Here is a 27,202-nt window from a genome sequence, read left to right as displayed (position 1 = left end):
GAGGATGTGCACCACCAACCCAAGGAGGGTAGTGTGGACATGCACCACCACAGTAATTACTGCAGTGGCTGAAGGTCGATCTAATATAGGTATAATAGTTTCACAAACTTTTGGATCATTTTCAAAAGATGGCACAGTGGATGGGCTACAATCCCTCCTTATACCCCTGTCATTACAGGCAAATAGCAATTTGTGTACTTTACTTCATTGTGTACCTGTCTGTATACAGAAATGTGGGGATTTACAGGTGCACCCATTATGTGGTCCTCTGAAAATTTTCCCTTTAAATCTGAAACAACTTTCCTTAACCGTATATTGTGCTTGTCCTCCTTTAACTAATATGGGGTAAAAAATTTCTTCCTGATATAGAGAATCTCCAGCATTAAAGCGAGATCAATTTACAGTCTGCACCAAATCCTCTCTGTGGTATTCTTGACATTACTAAAAGTACTGTGGTACAAACTATAGAGAACATTACCTTGAAGAATACACTTTCTGATGAATGCCATATACTAAACCTGAGATGAGTTTCATTTTGTGAAATCACTTATAAGAATTTAAGGAGTTGATTTGTCTTTCAATTTCATGAAACTGTATTTCATGGAAGCACATATTCAGAAAGAACCATTAATGATCACTTGTTTGTGATCAGGCTTAGATTTTCACCAAAGCAGAATTCCAGGATCAAATTGTTAAATTACTACCAAACAGCTAGAAATAACCGACTAGTAAATAACATAATTTTTCTGAACTTCATCTCTTCCTTGTAACATTCAAACAGTAGTTTTGATTTATCAGTAATTATTTTACAGAAGGAAAGGCCTCTTCCTTTATTATAGCTTTTGTTTCCGCCTCTAACTGCTGCATTTCCTGGACTAAGAATTTACAGAAAATCTAGACCACAACTAGGACATAATGTGGGCAACGAGGCTGTGAATAAACAGTGTTTAGATGACACAGGTCCCTTGTAAAATAAAACACTACGAACAACATTTTCAACCATCTTTAAAGATTACTGCTATATTCTAACAGAATGACATTTCCAAACATTTTCTATTTTCATACATGGGGAAAGAGGAATATAAATAAAAAAAATGAGTTCCCTTTCACACTTTACCGTAGAAAAGATCTGATCAGCTGGTCTAGTCACTGGGTTGATCTGGACAACAATACAAAACTAATCCGTAAATCTTAGTTCTTGAAGAAGTTCATTCACCAGCTTCACAGCCCTTTGGTTTTTTAATCCAAGTTGGTTAAATCTGTAGGCAGTACGTATAAGAAGGCCAAAAACTTCATTGGTTGTATTGCTTGCCAGAATCACCTGAAGGAAAAACAGAATGGAGGAAGAGAAGAAATCATTTAATTTAGATTTATTACTCCAAGTGCAATCATTTATAGCTGTGTACTATGTGCTACATGTTGTTTTCTTCTAGCTCCCCACAACCCTCCCCCATTTAGTCATTGGTGTCATCTGAAAAGCAACTAAATTCCATAAAGCATGAAAATAAATTCCCCTCTGAGAAAGGAAGGAAGAAAGGAAGGAAGGAAATAAAGCCCAGGGACTAAATCTCAAAGTGTAACAGACCAGCACGTAATGCACCAGGGAGGAGTTTTATTCCACCTCTCCAGCTGCTGATCCCTGAGGGCTGCTCCACACTCTGCATCCCACTCTGGTTCCAACTCCTGCTTCTCATATGTCCTCAGCCCATCCTGGAAAGTCCCCTATGCCAGGAGGGGAAAATGTAGGAGGGGCTGGCATAGCCTCCCCTATGCTAACTCAGGACTCCCTTGCACTAGGGGAATTCTAAGCTGTTGCCTTAAGGCAACTTTAAATTCGTTTTGTGCTACTGGTTCAACAGGACCACGGATCTTGTCTTCAGTCTTTCAATAAAGGGTTGTTATAGCACAATAAGGTGCTGCAGCCTAACTGTTAAAGGGTTTCACTGGTCTATAAAGGGAAGAAAGCACATAAGACTTGGAAAATAAATAAACCCAAATGAAAAGTTATGTATGCTTCCAAACAACTTTAAAATACATCATTTTTATGTTAATAAATAATCAACAGTCATTTTCTATAATACACCCAAGATTTCTAATATATCCTAGCAGTCCTTAAAGAAAGTAATGTTATATTTCTTTATTCCAACTAACAGCAGCTAAAAGGCATAATCAACAACAATAATGTTCCAGTTCCACTCACTGCAAAATGAATTTTCTCATGTGTTACAGGCCTTATAAAAGATAAAAGGAGTACAGTACTTTTTCACTGAGAGGAAGAATTTCCAGACAAAGTGCTAAAGCAAAACAATGATGTGAAGTCCTGGCCTGCTTGTATCAGAGGGTTTGACTTCTTATTGTACAACATGACCTATAAATATATGTAACAAATGTAGTAGCTAAAGAACAATATAATAATAATCTAACATTTATGTAGCACTTTATGTATTAATCTTAAAAGGATCCCAAAGCACTTCACGGTGTCTATTATGTCTGCAAATTGGTTCATCCATCAGTGAAATGCAGTCACTTCTGGGGTGAAACATGACAATTATTTAACAGTTCCCAGCAAACAACTCTACGTAAGAGAAAAAAAAATTAAAGAATACTGGGTTTTCTTGGTAGTCTTTCGACTGTACAATATGAGAATCAAAATTCAGAACTGAAGATAAGTCCCTGTTGCTGGGTTAAAATGGACTCAAGATGCTGTTAAGGTATATTCAGTCCCCAATACAAGGATAACCTTATATTACTATGTAGCAAAACTTTTACCTACCACTGGGCTCCATAGAGAACTGTGTCGAGCACTCCTTGCTGAAATGAGTATTATATAATCACAGGACTTAAGAGTTGGAGTATTTAAATATGGACTATTATATCTGTGTTCCACACTAATTTAGAAAGAGATTAGTTAATAATGGGAAGGACTAATTGAATTAGGTCATCTTGTCCATTCTTCTGCAAGTGTAGGATTCTATAAATGCAGATCTCAGAATGGATCCTTGTGCTGGTGCACACATTCTCCACGTGTGCAACAATCAGATTTTGACCACCAGTATCCACTGAGGCCATGCTCATGCCCTGGATGTTCTCATATGCCTCCTCCATCCAAGGGCATAAAGGGCAGAGTGGGTCCAACTGTCCCTCAGTTCCTTTGCCAATAGAGAATTCCAGAGCTATAAGACTCCATACAAATGGGGAAGGAGAGTGCGTCATGGGAGTCATGTGGACAATACATCTCAATGAACCACAGTTAATTTAAGATAAGTAACTTGTTTTCCAAAGAACATACTGATATTTTTGTCAAAAAAATTAATGCCCAAAAGTGAAATATTCCAATTCAAAATGATGCTACAGTGTCTGTCTTATCTCTGTAAGATAAGTAACTGTTCTTTCTTCTTCAATTATTTGTCCACCTGGATCCCACTACTGGTGACTAATACCCCCTGGCTTGGAGGTGGATGGTACGAGTCCTATTTAAATGAGGATTGCAGGACAGCTCTACCAAAGCAAGCATCCAATATGCAAGTCTCAACTAAGAAACAGTCTTGGGAGAACACTATGAACAGATCACCATGTAGTGTCCTCCAAATTTCTAAGAACATAAGAAGGGTCATTACTGGATCAGACCACCTAGCCCAGACTCCAACAGTGGCCAGTGCCAGATATTTCAGAGGGAATGAACAGAAGAGGCAATTTTCAAGTAATCCATCTTCTGCCATCCAGTCCCAGCTTCTGGCAGCCAGAGGGTTAGGGACACCCAGAGCATCTTTTCTAATTGCCATTGATGGACCTATCCTCCTTGAATTTATCTAATTCTTTTTTGAATGCAGTTATACTTTTGGCCTTCACAACATGAGTTCCACAATGAGTTCCACGCGTTGACTGTGTACTGTGTGAAGAAGTACTTACGTTTGTTTTAAACTTGCTGTCTAATAATTTCATTGGGTGACCTTTGGTTCTTCTGTCATGTGAACTTCCTTAACACTTAACACTTCCTTATTCGCTTTCTCCACATCATTCATGATTTTATAGACCTCTATCATATCCCTGCTTAGTCGTCTCTTTTCTAAGATGAACAGTCTAGTCTTTATAATCTCTCCTCATATGGAAGCTGTTCCAGACCCCTAATAATTTTTGTTGCCTTTCTCTGTACTTTTGCCAATTCTAATATATCTTTTTTGAGATGGGGCAACCAGAACCACATGCAGTATTCAAGGTGTGGATGTACGGTGGATTTATAAAGTGGCAATATGATATTTTCTTTCTATTTTCTATCTTTTTCCGAATGGCTCCTAACATCCTGTTAGTTTTTTGACTGCCACTGAAAATTGAGTTGATATTTTTCAGAGAACTATCCACGATGACTCCAAAATCTCTTTCTTGAGTGACAATAGCTTATTTAGATCCCATCATTTTGTATGTATAGTTGAGATTATGTTTTCCAATGTGCATTACTTTGTATTTATCCACATTGAATTTCATCTGCCATTTTGTTGCCCACTTACCCAGTTTTATGAGATCCCTTTGTAACTCTTCACAGTCAGTTTTGGACTTAACTGTCTTGAGTAATTTTGATCATATGGATATTTTGGCACCTCACTGTTCACTCCCTTTTCAAGGTCATTAATGAATATGTTGAACACCACAAGTCCCAGTATAGGCCTTTGGGGGACACAACTATTTACCTCTCTCTGCTATGAAAACTGACCATTTATTCCTACTTTGTTTCCTATCTTTTAACCACTTACTGAACCATGAGGGGACCCTTCCCTCTTATCCCATAACTGTTTACTTTGCTTAAGAGTGTTTGGTGTGGGACCTAGTCAAAGGCTTTCTGAAAGTCAAGTACACTATATCAACTGGTTTCAGAGTAGCAGCTGTGTTAGTCTGTATCTGCAAAAACAAAAGGAGTATTTGTGGCACCTTAGAGACTAACAAATTTATTTGAGCATAAGCTTTCGTGAACTACAGCTCACTTCATCAGATGCATGCAGTAAAAAATATAGTGGCGGGAGATTTTATGTACACAGAGAACATGAAACAATGGGTGTTACCATACACACTGTAACGAGAGAGATCAGATAAGGTGAGCTATTACCAGCAGGAGAGCAGGGGGGAAAAAACCTTTGTAGTGATAATCAAGGTGGGCCATTTCCAGCAGTCTCTCGTTGGAGTCTGTTTTTGAAGTTTTTTTTGTTGAAGAATTGCCACTTTTAGGTCTGTAATCGAGTGACCAAAGAGATTGAAATGTTCTCCGACTGGCCCTTGCGGAATTCCACCATGATTTCAACAATTTCCATCCCACCATCAACCTCTTCAACAAAAAAACTTCAAAAACAGACTCCAACGAGAGACTGCTGAATTGGAATTAATTTGCAAACTGGATACAATTAACTTAGGCTTGAATAAAGACTGGGAGTGGATGTGTCATTACACAAAGTAAAACTATTTCCCCATGTTTATTTCCCGCCCCTACTGTTCCTCACACGTTCTTGTCAACTACTGGAAATGGCCCACCTTGATTATCACTACAAAAGGTTTTTTCCACCCTGCTCTCCTGCTGGTAATAGCTCACCTTACCTGATCACTCTAGTTACAGTGTGTATGGTAACACCCATTGTTCCATGTTCTCTGTGTATATAAATCTCCCCCCACTGTATTTTCCACTGAATGCATCTGATGAAGTAAGCTGTAGCTCATGAAAGCTTATGCTCAAATAAATTTGTTAGTCTCTAAGGTGCCACAAAGTACTCCTTTTCTTTTTGCGGATACAGACTAACACGGCTGCTACTCTGAAACCTGTCATTATGCAAGGCACTGAATTTAGCCGTATGGAGTGGAAATTTATCAACTTCATGAAAAAACTCATACAGATACAGACAGACACCATCTTCCTTTCCAAATGCAAACAGATGGACATCATACCAAAAGGACTGAAGGTAAAAAATCCATTACAATCTTCATACCACACAGACTATGCTGACAGCTTGTGCCACACACTCTCAAAGAAACTATGGAACCACCTGATCAACATCCTCTACATCAAACAGGGAAAGATTGAGAATGAGCTCTCAAAACTGGATACTCTCATAAAAAACCAACCTTCCACACAAACTTCCTTGTGGCTGGACTTTACAAAAACTAGACAAGCCATTTACAACACACACTTTGCTTCTCTACAAAAGAAAAAGGACACTAAACTATCTAAACTACTACATGCCACAAGGGGCCACAACAGTGGTTCCCTGAACCCCCCCAGCAATATTGTTAATCTATCCAACTATACTCTTAGCCCAGCAGAAGAATCTGTCCTATCTCGGGGCCTCTCCTTCTGCCCCTCCACCCCCACGAACATGATGCAGTTCTGTGGTGACCTAGAATCCTATTTTCGACGTCTCCAACTCAAGGAATATTTCCAACACACCTCTGAACAACATACTAACTACAGAGACCTTCCTACCAAGACTACAAAAAGAAGGATTCTGGGTGGACTCCTCCTGAAGGTCGAAACAACAGACTGGACTTCTACATAGAGTGCTTCCACTGACGTGCACGGGCTGAAATTGTGGAAAAGCAGCATCACTTGCCCATAACCTCAGCCGTGCAGAACACAATCCCATCCACAGCCTCAGAAACAACTCTGACATCATAATCAAAAAGGCTGACAAAGGAGGTGCTGTCGTCATCATGAATAGGTCAAAATATGAACAAGAGGCTGCTAGGCAGCTCTCCAACACCACTTTCTACAAGCCATTACCCTCTGATTCCACTGAGGGTTACCAAAAGAAACTACACCATTTGCTCAAGAAACTCCCTGAAAAAGCACAAGAACAAATCCACACAGACACACCCCTAGAACCCCGACCAGGGGTATTCTATCTGCTACCCAAGATCCATAAACCTGGAAATCCTGGACGCCCCATCATCTCAGGTATTGGCATCCTGACAGCAGGATTGTCTGGCTATGTAGACTCCCTCCTCAGGCCCTATGCTACCAGCACTCCCAGCTATCTTTGAGACACCACTGACTTCCTGAGGAAACTACAATCCATCGGTGATCTTCCTGAAAATACCATCCTAGCCACTATGGATGTAGGAGCCCTCTACACCAACATTCCACACAAAGATGGACTACAAGCAATCAGGAACAGTATCCCCAATAATGTCACGGCAAACCTGGTGGCTGAACTTTGTGACTTTGTCCTCACCCATAACTATTTCACATTTGGGGACAATGTATACCTTCAAATCAGCGGCACTGCTATGGGTACCCGCATGGCCCCACAGTATGCCAACATTTTTATGGCTGACTTAGAACAACTCTTCCTCAGCTCTCATCCCCTAATGCCCTAACTCCACTTGCGCTACATTGATGACATCTTCATCATTTGGACCCATGGAAAAGAAACCCTTGAGGAATTCCACCATGATTTCAACAATTTCCATCCCACCAGCAACCTCAGCCTGGACCAGTCCACACAAGAGATCCACTTCCTGGACACTATGGTGCTAATAAGCGATGGTCACATAAACACCACCCTTTACCAGAAACCTACTGACTGTATACTTACCTACATGCATCCAGCTTTCATCCAGACCACACCACATGATCCATTGTCTACAGCCAAGCTCTACGATACAACCGCATTTGCTCCAACCCCTCAGACAGAGACAAACACATACAATATCTCTATCAAGCGTTCTTACAACTACAATACTCACCTGCTGAAGTGAAGAAACAGATTGACAGAGCCAGAAGAGTACCCAGAAGTTACCTACTACAGGACAGGCCCAACAGAGAAAATAACAGAACGCCACTAGCCATCACCTTCAGCCCCCAACTAAAACCTCTCCAACGCATCATCAAGGATCTACAACCTATCCTGAAGGACAACCCATCACTCTCACAGATCTTGGGAGACAGGCCAGTCCTTGCTTACAGACAGCCCCCAACCTGGAGCAAATACTCACCAGCAACCACACACCACACAACAGAACCACTAACCTAGGAACCTATCCTTGCAACAAAGCCCCTTGCCAACTGTGTCCACATATCTATTCAGGGGACACCATCATAGGGCCTAATCACATTAGCCATGCTATCAGAGGCTCGTTCATCTGCACATCTACCAATGTGATATATGCCATCATGTGCCAGCAATGCCCCTCTGCCATGTACATTGGCCAAACTGGACAGTCCCTACGTAAAAGAATAAATGGACACAAATCAGACGCCAAGAATTATAACATTCAAAAACCAGTCAGAGAACACTTCAATCTCTTTGGTCACTCGATTACAGACCTAAAAGTGGCAATTCTTCAACAAAAAAACTTCAAAAACAGACTCCAATGAGAGGCTGCTGAATTGGAATTAACTTGCAAACTGGATACAATTAACTTAAGCTTGAATAAAGACTGGGAGTGGATGTGTCATTACACAAAGTAAAACTATTTCCCCATGTTTATTCCCCCTCTCCCCCCGTTCCTCACACGTTTCTTGTCAACTGCTGGAAATGGCCCAACTTGATTATCACTACAAAAGGTTTTTTCCCCCGGCTCTCTTGCTGATAATAGCTCACCTTACCTGATCACTCTCGTTACAGTGTGTATGGTAACACCCATTGTTTCATGTTCTCTGTGTATATAAATCTCCCCACTGTATTTTCCACTGAATTCATCCGATGAAGTGAGCTGTAGCTCACGAAAGCTTATGCTCAAATAAATTTGTTAGTCTCTAAGGTGACACAAGTACTCCTTTTCTTTTTACTATATCAACTGGATCACTTTTGCTGAGTCCCTCAAAGAATTCTAATATACTGGTGAAGCATGATTTCCTTTTGCAAAAGGGATGTAATAGGGATGCCTCTTCAGGAAGTAAAAGGCTGCCTGAGCCCAGCTGGAATGGCCTGTAATGCACGCAGGTGGAGCAAACCTGGCTAACTTGTAGCGGGATCTTATCTAGTTAAATACAATAGTCTTTGAAAAGTGATAGCCTCACCCTTAGGGTGTTCCTGAAAGGTCTTTGTTTCATAAGAGGACTCTTACAAACAAAACTGGGTCTTTATCAACAGAACTATTTACAGAGGTTCTGCAACTGGCACACAGACTGGCTCTCTGGTATGTCCTCCAAATTCTTCCCGCCTGCAACCTGTGCTCCCTCCCTCTCAGTTCTAGGTAGGTTGTTACATTTTTCCTTTTAAACATTTGTTGTTATATCTTTTGTGCAAGCATTTGCTGACTTGCTAACGCATAGCCCACCCTAGGGAGATGGTCTTTACCAGTCTGTGGCAGCGTTTTAGACATAATATTCCTTCAAGTGTGCTGGTTTTCAAAATACTCTATTTCTTGTTTAAATTATCCCTGTTGGTAGGGGACTTGGTTCCACACCCTGTTTCTGCCTCCTTTCTGTTGGGTGGTATCCTATTGGTCCTCTGTATTGCTCTTAAACCTTGTTTCTTCTACATTAGGCCATCTGGTATCTGCGGAGGCTCTTTCTAAGCCCTTGTCTTGGCCTCGGCCTCATCTTGCAGACATAACTCATCCCTCACATAGCAGTAGGGGATCACCTCCTATGACACTTGCTCTCTTTGAGCTAGCTATCCCTGAACTATGAATTGTGTTACTGCCTGTGGCACCCCATCCTGGTCAGTGCTCTGTTGGATTGTCTGGAACCTCTATCAGAGATGGAAAGGTTCTGTAGCATGTTGACACACTCTCTGTGTGTAGTACTCTGAAAGGTATGCCCACTGCTCAGTGTACCTGCCACCACTCGTGACTTTCCTGGGCAGATCATTATCTTCATGTCATAGAGCTGAAGTTCCTGTAACATGCATTGTAGCTGCTTGGGTGCACTCAGCTGTGGCTTCTTCATGATGCTTTCTAATATAATCAGACTGCATGTCCATCTTGTGCCAATAAGTAACCTGAAGGAATCATTCCATTCCATTCCGTAGAGCACAACGTGTAGTTCCTTTTTTATCTGAACATATCCACTTTCTGTGTCTGGTAGGGCTCTCAGTAGCAAAAGCTATGGGCATTGCATTAGTGTTGCTCCTAGGCCTCCTTCTGAGGCATCATACTGTAGCTCTAGATGCTCCACAGGTTTGTAGTATTATAGGACTGATGCATCACTTATCATTTCTTTACTTTTTAAAAAATGCCTGTTCTTGGGTCTCTAACTATCTGTACGCTGCATCACTGGGTTTAACGGTCTCAAAGGCTCTCTCACAGGCTTCTGATAGGTGTGTGCAGAATCTGGAAAGATAGTTGGCTATTCCTATAAATTGCTAGAGTCCCTTCAAATCCTTTGGTCTTGGCATTTCCTCAACAGCTCACAGTTTTCCAAGGTCTGGCCAGATTCCCTCAAGTCAACAGATGTCTGATTTAGGGGACCTCCGTTCTCCTCAGCTTCATCTTACCTGCATTCAGCCTACTATTCCACTCCTGGCACCTGTTTAGGAGTTGTCTCAGCTTGGTATCATGGCTCTGCATTTCCTCTTCCTTGGCATCTCCTTCTCCTGTAGTAAGAAGTCATCAGCTACAATATGATGCCTGAGAGTCTAACTAGTGCCCAGTTTAGTTTATATTGGAACTACATCATCTAAGTCCAGGAAGTCATATGACCCAGAAGAGTGAAACACATTCTTGCTTGTGTCTTTGGATAAGCCTGTTAGTGGTTGACAAGGTTCAATAAAGTTTGAAATATTTTTTATGGGTGATAAGCCTTCAATGACCTTGAATCTAACATGGCTCCTATGAACTCTATGCTTTGAATTGGAGCAAAACTAGATTTTTCTCTGCTTATTTTGAGGGCCAGAGTAGCAAACGGTCTTTGGATTACATGGATTGAACTGGTTGTCTGGTGAGGTGATTTCCCTCGGATAAACCAATCGTCAAGTTAGAGGTATGTAAACTTGGATACCTTGCCATCTCATGTAAGCTGCCACAACAGCCAGCTACACTTGGTGGAAACCCTCAGTGCTACAGAAAGCCCGAAGGGTGGGACGCAGTACTGGTAGCAAATCTCTCATACCAAGAATCTAAGGTATTTCTTGTGAGCTGGATATATGGACAGGTGAAAATAGGCATCCTGAAGGTTGAGAGTCACAAAACAGTCTTGATTATAGAGGCTGAAGTTATCATCCTGAAAACCTGAAACAATGGATGAAAGTAATCCAAGCATTGAAGGTCCAAGACAGGGCATCAACTCCCTTTCTTTTTTCAGACTAGAAAATAATGGGAGTAGAACCTCTTGCCCCTGAACTCTAAAGGCACCTCCCCCACTGCTCTACATTGCAGAAGGGAGTCCACCTGCTGTTTCAACAATGTCTCATGAGAATGGTCCCTAAAGAGGGATGGAATAGGAAGGCAGGGGTAGGAAGCGCTTGGAACTGTACGCCTTTGTTGACCAACTCTAAGGGCTTGTCTACGCAAGTAATTCACAGGGAAGTTAGGGCAAAAGAACTAGTGTGTGAATTTAAAGTGAAATAACTATTTCACACAAACTCCGTGTGGACACTCTTATTTCGCACTGAGAGTGCCTTTGTGCAGTTTTGGTTAATCCAATTCCAAAGTGGAGCTTAAGAAAAGTCTAACACCTGGTCACGTGTCTCACTTTCATAGGCAGTGAAGTGAGTCACCTACATCTTGGCTCTGGAGGAGGATTTAGCTGCTCTGCCTGTCTCAGAAGTTGTTGCCTCCTATGTCTAGTGAGCCAAAGAGCTCAAAATTGAGCCACAGTTTACAGGAACACGGGAAATCACCTCACCAGGAATTAAGTCTGTTCAGATTTGGTAGAGAGCCTTTTCCCTCCGGATCTGAGGACACTCTCATTGAATGATCCGGAAAGAAGAGTTTATGGAAAACTCTCTCACCTTCTGAGTTCTTCTAAAAAAGGCATGACAAATTGAGGCCATGTCAAGTGTCCATTGTTCAGCATAATAAGTGCTTCACAAAAAGGAGCAAGCTTTGAACCCTGGAACGTTACTTCAGCCATAGAGGCCTAGTTTCTGGTACCGAAGAAGTCCCTAACACTAATAAATCTTTTTTTAAGCCTGTGGGTATAAAAATAATCAGAAAACTAACTCTCTTACCTAAACTAATATACTGATTATTTATATAAAGAGATTTAAATCACACAGTGGGCAAGATACACTACCAAATGTTCCATCTCGCAGCCACAGGTGGTTAGAAGAAACTGAAGGACAGTTAGGCCCACTCTGCTCTTTATGTCTTTGGAGGGGATGGGGGGCCAAAGGGCATCCAGGACACAGACGCAATGGACACTGCTGGCCAAAAGAATCTGATCTCACATGCACTGTGGCACATGTACACCAGAAATGGTACCCACATGGACAATCACTCGAAGAGTAAAGCTCCCATTGACTTCAGTGGAGCCAAGATTTCACCAAAGGAGTTGAGTCTTAGCCACATTATCTTCTCTCCCAAATCTTCTCTCCTTCCCCCATTCTCTATGGCTATTGACACCATTATTACCCCACCCCATCACTCATGCCTGCAATTCCTCCCTGTCTTTTGCCCCCAACTAGCAAGTCACAGCCAGATTCTGTCACTTTTCCCTCCTCAACATCTTCACCACACATTCTTTTCTTTCCATCCCCATAGCTAACTCTTTCATTCAGGGTCTCATTATATCTTATCTCAGCTTCTAAAACATCCTCCTCTCTGGTCTCCCTAAAATGCCAATTCCCTCCACCTATTCAGTGCTAGCACTAATTACAGGAAAATGGGCAGTGGATGGTTCCATAACCACTCCAGCTGCTAAATAGAGTGGGAAGTGATTGATGCCTGGGAGGGCAAAGCGTATACACTCTTAGGCTATGTGTATACTAGAGAGCTACAGCAACACAGCTGAACTGATGCAGCTGTGCCGCTGTAAGATCTTTCATGTAGCTGCTCCATGCTGAAGGGAGAGAGCTCTCCTGTTGACATAATTAAACCACCCACAATGAGTGGTGGCAGCTATGTCAGTGGGAGAAGCTCTCCTGCCGACATAGTGCTGTGCACACTACCACTTTATGCTGGCGAAACTTAGGTCGTTCAGGGGTGTATTTTTTCACACTCCTGAGCAACATAAGTTTTGCCGATATAAGTGGTAGGGTAAACATGGTCTAAATCTATAGAATGTAAGGTGTGAGGGAACTACATACACCCCTGTACTGTTAGCTACTACTCAAAACATCTGTGGCTCTATAGGCAATGACTTCTCCAATGGGACCCTGTGGAAGCACTGTCAAGGAAGAGGATATTTTAGCTGTTCTTATTTAGGTTAGCATGATTTTTTTTAATTCTCTGTGATCAGCTTTTTCGTAAGAAGGAGAAATTTTCAACATGTGAATAATACAAAAAAAAAAGCTTGTTGAAAAACATGGAAACACTTACATGCGAAATAAACTCTTGGGCAATCTTGTGTCCACCCGAAGAAAAGAGCAAAAAACTAAGAAGAAGATGCCTGACAAGGTGTTTGGTGCAAGGTTGCCTTTTATCTGTTTTAGTGCTAGCTGCAGCCTGCAGATCTGTGATGGAGAGGTTTGTACAGCTGAAGAGCATCATCAAACGATCATACACTGCTCGAGCTTCTACCTGTAGGGAACAATTTCAAAAGATAAAGGATCAGAGAAGAATAAAAATTGTGTTTATGGGGTTTTTTTGTTGTTGTTTTTTTGAGATTTGTTCACTAACAGACATCTGAATCCTTGGAAGAAATCGTAAAAATACGTCAAGAGCTTGAGTTTAAGAGGCACTGTAGAGAACAGGGAAGGAAGGGGAGGCACATTTTGCTTACACTGGTTCACACAAACATAAATGGACAAAATGGAAAATTCTTTACTTTCTTTGGTCTTGCAAACTAAGCAGCCAAGGCATCGAGCCAAGTTTTGACCTTTTTTGTCATGAAAGGAAATGGAGAAAATCCCTCAGTAGAATGCAGTCAGATTTTTACATTGTGGGAAAAAGAACAGAAGGCTCCTTGAAGGCTCACTTCAATATTGCAGCTACAAATCAATTAAACCCCCATGCAATCTGACCTCAACTGATAAAACGTTCTGATAAGAACAACGGGTTTTGGCTTCTTCCTGTATTACTTGCAACATGTTTATTTCGTTTGCCTCTTGGAGCAGTCAATATAAATGTATTGTCAAAACAGAGAATGATGATTTTGGTGTCTACATAATAGAAGTTGTTAGTTCATCATAAGCAGCTATTAAAAAACATATTTCATTGTAATAATACTGTTCATTACATAAAAAACAGGAAACATAAGGACAAAAGCAAAGCATACCACCTAGGACTCAGGGAAGTGGGACACCAGCCCCCAAGTGTTCTTGAGTTCCTTTTAGTTTTCACTATTTGTTTCCTAGCACTTACTGATTTTTTCACATTAACATTTCTATATATGCTAGCTTGAAAGAGTTTGCTTTACTGGAAGGTAATTTCTCATTGAAGTCTGTCCCAGGTTACACTAGGGATGCTACATGGCACTAATGAGACCACAATAAAAGTTTATGAGACATAATGAAATGTTATTGTTCCACTGAGATTGGATTGCTTCCAAACAAGGGCACCTGAATCTTACTCCTTCCCATTTCACTACACCTGCACTGATTCCCCCATTCAACCACTCCTGAGCTGAATCAATAAGGAAGAGTGGCTACAATATATCTAAACCTCATTAATGGTAAAAATATTTTGGATTTTAAATCGTGCCCCACTACTCCATGATATTCAAAGCAGATGTTATGATTTCAGCTTCCATCTAGTGCTGCATCTGTTAATGTGTGTCTGGTTGCAGTGTTTCAGTCTCTCTTTCCCATAACCAGGTGCTACAAAGTCCTCTTCTTCCTCCTCTCTGCTGAAATGACTACAGGCTCCCGTACCTATCCATCTTCACATTCTTTTTTCTCTGTGTTCTCATTCCCCTGTGCTAGGACTAGAGAAAAGAGGGTGGCAGGGGGGTGAGGGAGGATGAGATATTTTGACTGAGCAGTGGCAAGTTAGGAACAAGGTGGTGTGAAGAAACTACAACTCTAAAGTGCACTTTTGAGGAGCGATCAGGACTTTAATGAAACTGGAACAATAGCAAGAAGCACTAAGAAAGGGGGAAGGAAACAATAGACAAAAGGATCCCTCTATGCATATGGAGTACTGTCCTTTCCCCACCACTCCCTGCCACAAAAGAAAACTAACAAATGGGTTAAACCAATTTGTCTCAAACATAAAGTGATTTTTTTCTATTATCAGACTGGTATTTTCAAGAGAAATTCATGAAAAACTTTGGAAAGAGACAATGTCTTCCATTGCGATCAGGTGCAATATCCATATCCAAAGGACTTGCAACCTAATTCAGTATTGCTTTCATTGTGATTTACAGAGAAGCCATTATCTTTTTCTACAGAAGTATGCCAAGTTTGATTATTTAAAAAGTTAGCACCTTCCTCCCATTCATAAGGGATTTTTTTATGCTGAAGTATAAACCTTTAAAAACAAACGTTTATAATGGAAGTATCAATTATCCTAACTGTGACACTTGAGCACACCTTCTTATATTATTCAAAGTAAAATAAACACTATTTTCCCAAGTATATTTAACCAGTTATTAGTTAAATAGTGTCTTCTGATATCCCACAAACAAAATGTCCAAGATCCTTTTCAGAAACACAGAGAACTTTAATTGTGTGTGATAACTTGAGGTTTTAACTAACACCAAGAAAAGACTATTTGCTCAAGACCTGATTGTGCATTGTGCTACTTCTTCTTTGGGGCCATATGACGCAAAATTTAAACTCTGGGTAATATCTGTGACAAAGGAGGATTCCCTGGGTTGGGTAGAACTGGGATAACAGCTCTGTACCACACATGCCCACACCGTCCATATGTAAGGATAGGGTGTGTGGTCAGAATGCAGCTGTACTCCAATGATTCCTACTTACTGCAATAGTCCCTATAGTCATAGGTAGCTAAGGGTAAATTAGTGCAGTTCTTAGGCTGCTTTAACTTACTCAGGGCATCCAATAGGTCCCATGCTGAGTCCAGAATAGGGAAATGCAAAGCTAGCATAAGGCCCACCTTTGTCCTTCTCCCCTCTGTTCCTATGCTGAGTGGAACAGAGAACCAGACCTTTAGTGTTTAAAACAAAACTAAGTAGCCATGACACAAGCTAATATAAGAAAGACTGAATTACATCATCAGATCACTGCCTAGATTCTACGATGACAGGTGCAACAGAAATCAAATTAGATAGATAATGTTAATTCAGATTCACTGCTGCTGAATGTGAATGAAGAATGCTGCACTGTTATTATTAGTTCTCTCACTTTTAAAGCATGGCTGTCTTACAAGACTATGTCACAGGAGCTCTGAAATCCTGCCACACACAGATTCAAAAGGAGTAGTTACAGGTGTACCAATCAAGCTGATTTGATACGGTCATATTTTTCAGAAAAAAAGTAAATAAAGGCATTCTGGCCTTCAGTACACTTGACAAACCCAGTTTCTAAATGTTCACAGTTGAAAGAGCCACAAAAATTATCTTGGATCCCCTCTACTGCAGAATTTTACAATTCCAGGAGAACCCTGCAAACCCCAGCTACTTTCCCACATAAATGCCTCAATTTTCAGGTATACAATTGGCTGAATACTCTGAGTCATGGCTACATCACCCACCACAATTTGCGTCCTCTTCTCTTTATCATTGTGTGGACTGTAGTAAAATGCAAGCAGCCACAGAAAAGTATCTGAGGATTCATCTTCAGACTTCAGCAACTGCTCTACAGCGATATCAGCCCATTCTCCAAAATGAACAAACAAAAACCAGCTCTCAAAGAGGTCAGCATAAGATCTGCAAAAGAATCAAAATACATTTCAGTTTTGCTGGCTATTCATGATCTTGTGGGATGCAAAAGGTTCCCAGCAGGACTTCCCCATTAGGTGAAGATGCTGTTTAGTAAGGAATTGTGCAGTTCCCACTTGTGGTCAGTGCTAAAGGGCCTGCTGATGTTGTCCACCCATGAACTGTGAAAAGCTGAGGGCTATACTGCTGACACGGTAATGTGGCTTTGACACTTTCTTGAGATGCCAGGACTGTAAGTCAACTGTGTTACCCCCCTGACTCAGTGAGAGGGAGTCTTTGTTGGGGTAGGTGGGTGAGAGCTCCCTGACACTACTAACCCTTCAGCACGCTCCTCTGGGCTCTACCCACCGCTACTTTGCTTTTCAGGTAAAACATTAGGTGTACCTCAGAACTCCTCAAAAGCATCCCCCCTGTAGCCTCCAGCCTCTGTCACTGGACACACGTAATAATTACCAGGAATAGTACATATACACCAACTTGTTTGAGTCAACTGAATATCAGCTCCAATATAACACAGCACTGTAAACTATTTATAATAAACGTTTATGAACAAATGTAGAGATTTAAGAGATAGTGAGCAAGGACAATAACAGGTTACAAATAAAACAAAAGTATAACAGGCTTCTACTAGAACAAGACTTACTTTTAACAGGCTACAAACATTTGTCTAAAACAGTCTCTCAGCTGATCTTTTCCTGCAAAGTGTGCTGGTTTTCAGTCAAACCAGGATCCACAACACTCATGAATCATTCCCCCCCACACCTCCTGCCCAGGAGGTTTCTCAGTGAAACGGGTAACAAAATGTCCTTTTGCTTTTCTTTATATTTCCCAGAGTTCATTGTCTTTATTCCCAGAGTCAGAATTATTCTCCTCTGTAAAGGCGGTTTCCATTGTATTGACTTACAATGCTTCATTTATAAATGAACCTAGGTAGACAGGTAAACCAACATTCCTTTTTCTAGGAAAAACTTGATAGTCAACCCTGCCTGGGATGCAGATTCTGAAATATATTTTTCAATACATACATACAACTTTCTACACAAATTCTTAAATATCATCTATACATACATCTCACAATGCTTATGTGTCACCAGTTTTCACTGGATACCTTACAAGATACTATTTATGGATAAAACCATGAAAGTAGAATATTAGGTGTAGTAAGTTTTTCAGGCTTAATAGGAGTTGCTGTTACAGAACAGTGAACCCTTTGCCAGGTGGCACTGAGGGGGTCTTAGGATCACAGTGGTTTGGATACACGAGTTCCATAAATTAACTGTTTCCATGCACAGAAGGATGGATTTAGCTCTCTGTTAGTTAATATAGAGCATGGTTGATATGTTGTTGGACATTACTAGGATGTGGCGGAATCATGAGTGGTGTGAACACTTGCAGGTTTCCCAGACAGCTCTCAGCTCCAGGAGATTTATTTGCATTCTGGTCTCTAGAGGGATCCAGGTGCCTTGTGCTGTGAGTCATCCATGTGGGCTCCCCAGTCCAGTTGGGAGGCATCCATAACTAGCTTCTTCTCAGGTATGGGCAGGAAGAGGGGAACTTCCATGAATATACGCTTGGAGTCTTTCAGCTACGTCAAGGGAGAATAATCACTATTGTGTACATACTGTCTTCTTGGCACATTTCCACACAGCACTTGCCCTGACCTAGTCTATAGTCGCTCCTATGAATTCTATAGTTTGTGTCAGATTTAGGGTAGACTATTCCATGTTTATACCAACTCCCAGGGCCATTAGGTGATGGAGCAGCAATGATGTCAATGTCAAAACTTCTAGACAGGACCTTCCTGTCAGGAGCCAGTCATCTAGATATGGATGACAAGGGAGCCATTGCAACAGGCCTCTGCTGCTACTATTGCAAACTTCTTTGTAAATAGCCTGGGTGCTGCTGATAAGCCAAATGGAAGAACTCTTATTAGTAGTGGTTGGGACCAGCCACTAACCTAAGGAAACACACATAGGGACCTGGCTGGAGGGCCAAGTCAGGAAGAAGGAGCATCCTGAGTTTCAGAGAGGGAGAGCAGCAACAGAGTGTGCAGCATGCAGCAGAAGGGGGCCTCAGATCTGGAAGGAACTAATCCCCAGAGTGGCTAGAAGGAGGTACCCCTTGCGGTGAGTAGACCCTATCACAGGGTGTAACTATAAGGCCTGATTTTCTGAAGTGCTCATTGACTTGAACTGTGGGCACTTGAGACCTCTGAAAATCAGGTTAATAGTTTAGCAGGCCTCCTTATATCCTAGGATACCCTATTTTCCTATCCTTAAACAGAGGTTGAATTTGGGATCTAATAAGAAAATGGCAACTAAAGAGAACTAAGCATTAATCAACCAAGATAATGAACCACATGACTTTTCACAAAGTAATAGAAGAACAGGAAGAAATGATGAGGGATAGTCTAAGTATTTTTATTTACCTAATGCTTTTATCTTCTATTATTGCTTTAAGCATGTCAGTAATGTATTTCAGGTGCTGAGACCAGAGCGTAGCTGGCAAATCTGGAAAACAATAAGAAGAAATGTTGTGCCTAAACAGGCTAAAACAGAACAATATTTGGTATGGTATCAAGCTAGAACTAGAACTTGCTGGACACATGATTCAGTCTTCAGTAATTGCTTCTCATTTTTAAACTTTCCCATAGTTTTCAACCATATCTATAATAAATTACTTTACTTTCTTAGGACAAAAGTTCAGTTGCAAAATACAGGACTAAAGTTCAGGCTATTCATCAAATTAGGCATAAGTGTGTGCACGCATGCACACACACACACACACAAACACACACATATATATATATAGTTTCTCATCAATACTAATCTAATATCTCTCTGTTATCCCAGTCAACTGCCCCTGTCCTTAGCAGAAATTGCCAATCATGCAGAACTGCTTCACATGAAACATTAGTTTTCTGATATGCATAAATGAGAGACAAGGGAGACCAAACTTATTTTCATTTGTGACTTAACTGAAATCAGATTTCCAGATTTTAGAGAGGAGAAAGGCAACACAATGCATTAACACGTCTTATGGGCGTTTTCACAATGATCATTATTGGGCTTACAAGACATGAACATTGAATACCTTTCCAGTGCTTAATAACTGTTTTTTAATTCCTAGCATTGGCTTTATTATATTGAAAATAATTTGCCTTTCTTCTATTACTCTTATTTGGTTTTGATTTTAATTTTGTTTAAATCTACGCCATTGTATATAAAAGTTACACAAAAACCTACGTTAAAAGAGCATTACAAAAGTGGCAAAGTCAAGCTCTCAGAATTAAGGTAACCCTTGTGCATTATTTTTGAGGTTATCTATTGTGCAGAAAAATAAATGAAAATGCAGATTCTGTTAATGCTGCAAAACAATTCAAGGCAGAACTTACCAAAAGGATGTTTGAGTAAGGCTATTACAAGATGCTGATGATGATGAGGAAAGTAGGCCTTCAGGGGAAATTTATGCTAAAACAAAAAGTCAATATTTTAAAAAAGAGCTTTGTGGTCAGCTTCCAAGAATATAAAACCTAAAGATATTATAGGTTCACCTAATGTAATAACCACATACAATAACGGTGCTGTCTGGCATAAAGAACGTTTAATTAGTTTTAGACCTAACATTTAAGATTTTGTATGAAGGAGGGAATAGAAAAGAGAGGGAAGGAGGTTTACAAAACCTAGTTATTTATGTTACTGGAATTATTTTACCTCAGTGAAAACAGGCTTTTGGGGATAGTGGGAGTTTAAATCTAAATGTTCCCATACAGTGTTTGTGAATACAAAAAGCAATTTTGTTCTAATGTATAGGAACCAGAAAGAGTAACTGACTAATGTAATTTAACTCCAACAGATGCATAATTCAAAAAGTAAACAAATATTTTGTTATTATTTGTGAAAATTAAGGGACTAGCAGCAGTGGAACCCAAACTATTTTATTTTACAAGCACCTGTTGGGTATACTTAGGACACAACGCAGTGAGTTATCCCACTAGCTACCTTAACTCTAGTCTGGAGTTAACTCTAGCCTGCATTCTCTAGGTGAAGGGACTATTCAGTCTCGACACCAACTCTTGAACACAGACAGCATATTATGCCAAATTACATGACAGATCTAAGTATCAGAGGGTAGCTGTGTTAGTCTATATTCACAAGAACATGGAGGTTTTTTTACCCACTGTTTTTTTACCCACAAAAGCTTATGCCCAAATAAATCTGTTAGTCTTTAAGGTGCCACCAGACTCCTCATTGTTTATGACAGGTCTGTAATTCCGAACTCTATCCAGTGAGGACTGTGCTTAGACTACCACGCTCATTTCACTTGGATTTTGTCATGTATACTCAGATACCATGGTGATGTGCATTTTATAAATACATGTAATGATATTCTTTCCCTTCACTTTAATGTGTTTTTCTTTTTTGTCTCCACCCATGAATGCAGGAAAACCAATTTGTTGTAAGCAATTTCTACATCACTCTTTATACAAGGCATCAAAATAGCTAAACAAGGCAACATTAGGGAAAAACAAATTTAGATGTGTCTGGATCTAATAGTTGACAAAAAGTACAATTGTAAGTCAAAGTTTAGTTTTTATACAAAAAGATACTTGTTCAACTAATGATTAAAAAGAAAAATCAGACATATATTTAATGAACATTCCCAGGCGAAAAATGGTTGTTAACTTGATGTTACTGTTGAAACACTCACTTACTGCGTGTGGGGGGAAGGAGGGGAACAGACAACAAGAGAAAAGTTTAGCTTCCTCCAAAAACACAGTTCAAAGTTTAAATGTCCAAAACTAATGTCGCTCAGACAGCCCTAGGTCTGATCTGAACATTGTTAGAAACTTTTAAACAGCTTTATTTGAACATAACACACGGGTTCATCTCTCCAGTGACCTCAGGGCCAAGCCTTTCAACAAAGGGTGCCTAACAATAGGTTCCTAAGTCCTCATTTAGGCATCTACATAAGTGGCCTGATTTACAAACATGGGGTACACAGAGTCCCTCTGATTACCTTCAATAAGCTCCCCACAACACAAGGAAAACATGTGTACTGCTACCTCCCCTAAACAGCACTCCTCTACACTCCCCAGCTATACCATGCCCTTCCTCACCCATTCTAAGTGACCTATAAGGATACTAGAAGGGACTGTGACTGTGGCCAGCCATTATACTGGGGGGAGTACAGGGTTTTCTGTGAACTCTTTCCTACCCTGCACACCTCTGTGGACACAACCTGGTTCTTAGACAGATTCACAAGATACATCTGTTTGCCTAGCCTTTTTTCCAGTTAGCTGAACTATAAATTCCTGGGGTCTCAAAACAACTGGCCAGATCCTTCTTCATTCTCAGTCTTTAGTGTTCCTCTTATTTGAAATGTTAATGGAGCAATTTATGTCCCATTAAGTACATGCAGACGTAGAGATGGGTACCTTATAAATGCATGTAATAACTGTTACAGTTTCAGGGTAACTCAACTATATTTGCACCCTCCCCATTCCCATGGTCCACTTCAGGGGCATCCAGTCAGGTCTCAGTTCTCCAGCTGTCACCTGTCTCTGGATAGGGGCCCTTGTACTACTCCCTTCTGACCAGGGGTTTCAAGGCTGCACAGCCACCTGCCATACACTGTGATAACTCCAGCAAGCTAGCCTGCCTAATGGCCAGCATCTGTGACTTGCTTTCTCTCCGAGAGCTATAAACAGTGTATTGCCAGCAGTTACCACACAGATCTTTCTAAACAAGTACATTTATTCTTAGGGCAGAAACATTACAAAGAAAATATACAACACCCCCCCGCCCCCCCTCGCAAGTTCCTACAGTCTTACTAAAAGTCTGCCAGAGGTCACTCCTAACCCCTCAGGGGGTGGTACCTCTCTGAGGTTGTTTACAGTTTCAGCAACTTGCCTTAATCATGCCCCCCTGTTTTTAGTTCCTGGAGGAGCTGTGGTAACCTGTCCCCATGAATTTATAAACCATTCATAAATTTAATACAATAGTTCTCAAAGATACTGTGTGAAGTTGCAATGTCTACAATTATAATATTATTCAGAAAGCAAAAACAATACAATCAAATTAATTTAAACCAATTTTATTATCCTAGTCTTAGACCTTGTATGCTAAATTGTAGCAAATTTTACAGTTGATTTATAAACTCTTGGGGGAAAAAAAGATTTATAATGGAAATGCTCACAGGCACCACCTTAATTATAGCAGTGTGAATATGCACACATAAATTGCATAAAGAAGATCTATTTCATATTTAAAGCCAGCTTCACATAAAAAAGTGGGCAATAATCCATGACATGATGTCATCAAGTGAAGGACTTTCACCATAAAACACATGCAGAGCCAGCACAACAAATTTAGCCCCCCAGCAAGTTGAAGAGTGCGGAATTTCTGCTTATGATCTCCAACCCACCACCTCTGCCTCCCTGGAGCTGCACAATGTACTGCTAACATGCAACCAGGATGGAATAAAATTAATGTGTGTGGCATTTAGTCGTATTAAATAAGACAGCTGCAGTTTCATCCCTAATTCAAACACCTGAAGCTAGAAGACAGATTTAATCACAATGCTAATTAGAGGCAAGTATATCACGGATTCCAAGACCCATCCCTTCACTAACCACTATCTCCCAAAAAGATGTGGAAATCAAAGAAAGTAGAAATTCTCTGGAGTTTGTTTAGAGGTTAAATATATTCAATAGTAGAATAGTGTCCCAACCCAGTGTTCCTGCCATGTCAAACTGCACTGGACAAATTAATGAAATGATTAGAGTAAGAAATTTTGGTACAGGCTAGGAACCTAATGAAAGCTTGTGACCTATAAATATAATTACAATTTTCAAGTCCCCTGTTCTTGGATTTTAAACTCTGAGGGGCTGATTCTCCTCTTAGTTAAGTTCGTGAAAAACACAAGTAATTTTACTGCAGTCAATTGAGTAAGAGTGCTGTAAAATTACCATGAGAGGAGAATAAGATCCTGAGTGGGGAAATTTTAAGCCTCATCTGAACTCTTGGATGATCAAACCTGACTATTTTGTACCGTTGTATGTATTTTTCTTTGTTTTTTTCTTATTACATTCAGCACAGTGCTCAGTAGGATCCCTGCTGCTGCAAAAGAAATACTTGCCTATGGTCTCCCTCACTCTTTCAGTACAAGATTGAGCATCATGCTGTAATTCAGCATGCAGGCAAATGCTGCAGGGCCAGGATAACAATATAATATATGCCGTGCTTAATTTGCGCCAGGGCTTGCCAGGGCTGAGCCCTTGCAGCTCTAGGCTTAGCAGTTCATAGCCCTGGCAACTCTGAGCTTGCTGCATCAGTTATGAATGTAAAATAATTACTTGAGCCCTGGCACTTAATTCCTTCAGCCCTGGCACCTCTTTCATTACAAATTAAGCACTGAACATATGGGGATGATAATTTATGTTGGTGAAATGCTACAGCAGAACAACAAATAAATTATTCCTGTTTTGCAAAAGGCATAATAGTTTTGCACCTCTATGTCTGATGCCAGTTAAAGGGCCTCAACTATGTCTTGGCATCCATCTATAGTAGTGATGTGAGACCATTATTTGGCTCATTTTATTCCATCAGCATTCTAAAATTTAAAATTGTTCTTTTCATGCTAAATCTGATAACCTCTCATTAAAAAGTTATTTAAAGAAATAGAGCTTGACTAACCTGCTTGTTATCCTTCTGGTGAGCTTGAACAAAACACTGTGTAAACATCTGTATTATGGTCATTACTTCTGGAGTTCCACCGGTTTCCAGTAGTGCATTCCTGAGCATTGAAAAGTTAAATTACGACAGGTCAGATTATTAGTCTGTTAATCACACAGCTTTTAACTGAAGGGGAGAGAGAGAGAGAGACAGAGAGCGCGCATTCTTTCTATATTGTAGCCTTGAGCTGTGTCTGAACTCATCAGGCGATAATGCCAGCATGAAAACTGAAGAAACTAACTTCACTTTAACATTTTTTAAAGAACACACACACACAAACACACACACCTTTTGTGATAAACACAACATTGTCCTTTGACAAATATTTCACACTTTGAGCTTAATTTTTAAAGGAGGACAGATCCAGACTCTTTTTTTTTCTTTTTTTTTTTTTGCAGCTCTGACCCATGCATTTAGAGGTCTAAATGGGGCAGCTATGTACTTAGGTGTCTACATGATAGGGTTTGCATCTGCAACAAATTGTAGGGCAGGGAAAAAAGGGCAACATTAAAAAAGCAGGCTGGCATAAAAAATGGCTTTTTAAAACTCCAATCCTGCAAAGCACTTAAGCACAAACTTAACTTTAAGCTTCAGTTGAACTACTCACATACTTTACATTTAGCATGTGCTTAAGTGCTTAGCTGGATCAGAGCCCATAAGCAGTTCCAGGACTTGTTTACAAGGGGAAACTCAGAAAAGTTAAGTCCAATAAACTGAAGGTGTGACGTCAACATGCCTACATTAAAGCATATTAAACCCCCACATGGATGCTCTTGTTCAGGAGTAAGCGGCCTCCGTTTGCTGTAGCTTAATCTCTCAAATTACAGCTAAATAAATGCACTTTACTCCTAAATTCTATCATCCGCATGGGTGAGGAGGAAGGTACTTTAACATGCTCTAATTTATTAGTATTGACTTCATACATTTGGACAACTTGCCTTAACTTTCCCGAGTGTTCCCATGTAGACATGGCCTAAGATGCAACAAGTAGAATCCACTTGGCCATGTTGCAAGGTGCAAGAATAGCATTCACATTGCCTAAAATTGTTCATTGTTCACAGTTGCTCTCTCACTATAGGTTCCAAGAAGAAAGTTCAACCCAATTCATATTTAGATTAGGCAATGAAAAGATTTAAAAAATTGAAAAGACCACACAAAGAGATGGAACTTTATAATTTAGTAATACAGTTACAGCTTAGTGATTTAGAAAAGTAAACAGCAACATAAACAGAGATAAGGAGGACTTGTGGCACCTTAGAGACTAACGAATTTATTTGAGCATACGCTTTCGTGAGCTACAGCTCACTTCATTGGATGCATTCAGTGGAAAATACAATGGGGAGATTTATATACACAGAGAACATGAAATAATGGGTGTTACCATACACACTGGAACGAGAGTGATCAGGTAAGGTGAGCTATTACCAGCAGGAGAGCGGGGGCGAGGGGGGGGGGATTATCACTTTTGTAGTGATAATCAAGGTGGGCCATTTCCAGCAGTTGACAAGAACGTCTGAGGAACAGCGGGCGGGGGGTGGGGTGGGGGGGGGGATAAACATGGGGAAATAGTTTTACTTTCTGTAATGACCCATCCACTCCCAGTCTTTATTCAAGCCTAAGTTAATTGTATCCAGTTTGCAAATTAATTCCAATTCAGCAGATGAATGTTGTACCAAAATCATATTGTACAGCTGCAGTTGGTACAGCAGTAGCATAATCAGAGCCTCATGCACTCCGCAATGATTTAAGTTGTGAAATACCAAAATCAATCCAGGCAGTCTCATCTGTTGGGCAGGTGAAATGCTTAAATTGTCGCTCCACAGGACATAATGTGTAACCCTGAGCAAGTCGAGCAGGCAGCGTAAAGGCAGCTAAAACTGCTTTCCAGTCCCCTCTTTGAAAAGCATGTAATGATAGAAAAAGCAGATTCTCCAAAAGCAGATTCTCCTGGGAACAGTATAGCAAGTTCAGGGTAAGAGGTCTAGTGGGATACCACGAAAATCAGTGTTAGTGTCTTATTTAACATTTTCATTAATGATCTGGAAGAGGAGTACATATTATATTGCTAAAATTCAGAGATGATACTAAATTGGAAGTAGATGTGATCACCAGCAAAAACAGAGAAACATTACAAAGGAACCTCCAGAGGTTAGATACATGAGCCGAAAACAATTAAGTAAGATTCAACTTGGAAAAACAAAAGCTAATATGTCTGGGATAAAATAATCCAAAACACTAACTCATGGAAACCATGTTTGTCTGGGCCATGTTGGTACAAGGTTGTCAGCGTCTCGTCTGTCTCTGTTTGCAGCATTGGTTGTAGTGTCTTTGAGGTTGGGTGTATGGGGAAGTCCAGAATCACTGATTATAGAATCTGCCTTGTTTCTTTTTTGTTTGCAGGGACTTAGATTCCAAGTGTCTTTAACGTTGCCTGGGAGTCCTTCAAGGTGTGCAAGGAGACATCTGTGCTCGCTGCAAACAATTTTTGGCCTTCAAAAGGTATGTCCTCTACGGCTGCTTGAACTTCCCTGGGAAATCTGGAAAGATGGAGGCAGGAAGCCCTACACATGACTATGGACATAGCGATGGATCATGCCAC

At 40.5% G+C, this 27,202-nt stretch overlaps 1 protein-coding gene across 13 annotated transcripts in view; it reads right to left on the bottom strand.

Moving 5' to 3' along the window:
• Positions 1 to 733: 733 nt before the first annotated feature.
• The window catches only part of FANCC (FA complementation group C), a 153,267-nt gene continuing 126,798 nt past the window's right edge, over positions 734 to 27,202 (bottom strand). For 12 of the 13 annotated variants that reach the window (XM_043547096.1, XM_037901717.2, XM_043547094.1 and 9 more), the window contains 6 exons: positions 24,565 to 24,664; positions 20,262 to 20,337; positions 19,296 to 19,377; positions 16,681 to 16,855; positions 13,402 to 13,602; positions 734 to 1,321 (listed from right to left, as the gene is read on the bottom strand). In XM_043547096.1, coding sequence (XP_043403031.1) covers positions 1,178 to 1,321; positions 13,402 to 13,602; positions 16,681 to 16,855; positions 19,296 to 19,377; positions 20,262 to 20,337; positions 24,565 to 24,664 — 778 coding nt within the window. In that variant the 3' untranslated portion in view covers positions 734 to 1,177. Of the gene's footprint in view, positions 1,322 to 2,200; positions 2,369 to 13,401; positions 13,603 to 16,680; positions 16,856 to 19,295; positions 19,378 to 20,261; positions 20,338 to 24,564; positions 24,665 to 27,202 lie in introns of all 13 variants that reach the window. The other variant, XR_006291032.1, reaches the window with a different exon arrangement.

This window comes from Chelonia mydas, chromosome 5, assembly GCF_015237465.2.
Source record: "Chelonia mydas isolate rCheMyd1 chromosome 5, rCheMyd1.pri.v2, whole genome shotgun sequence".
Classification (NCBI taxonomy): domain Eukaryota; kingdom Metazoa; phylum Chordata; order Testudines; family Cheloniidae; genus Chelonia; species Chelonia mydas.
Note: the sequence above shows the minus strand (reverse complement) of the source record. Positions and strands in the feature narration are given on the sequence as shown.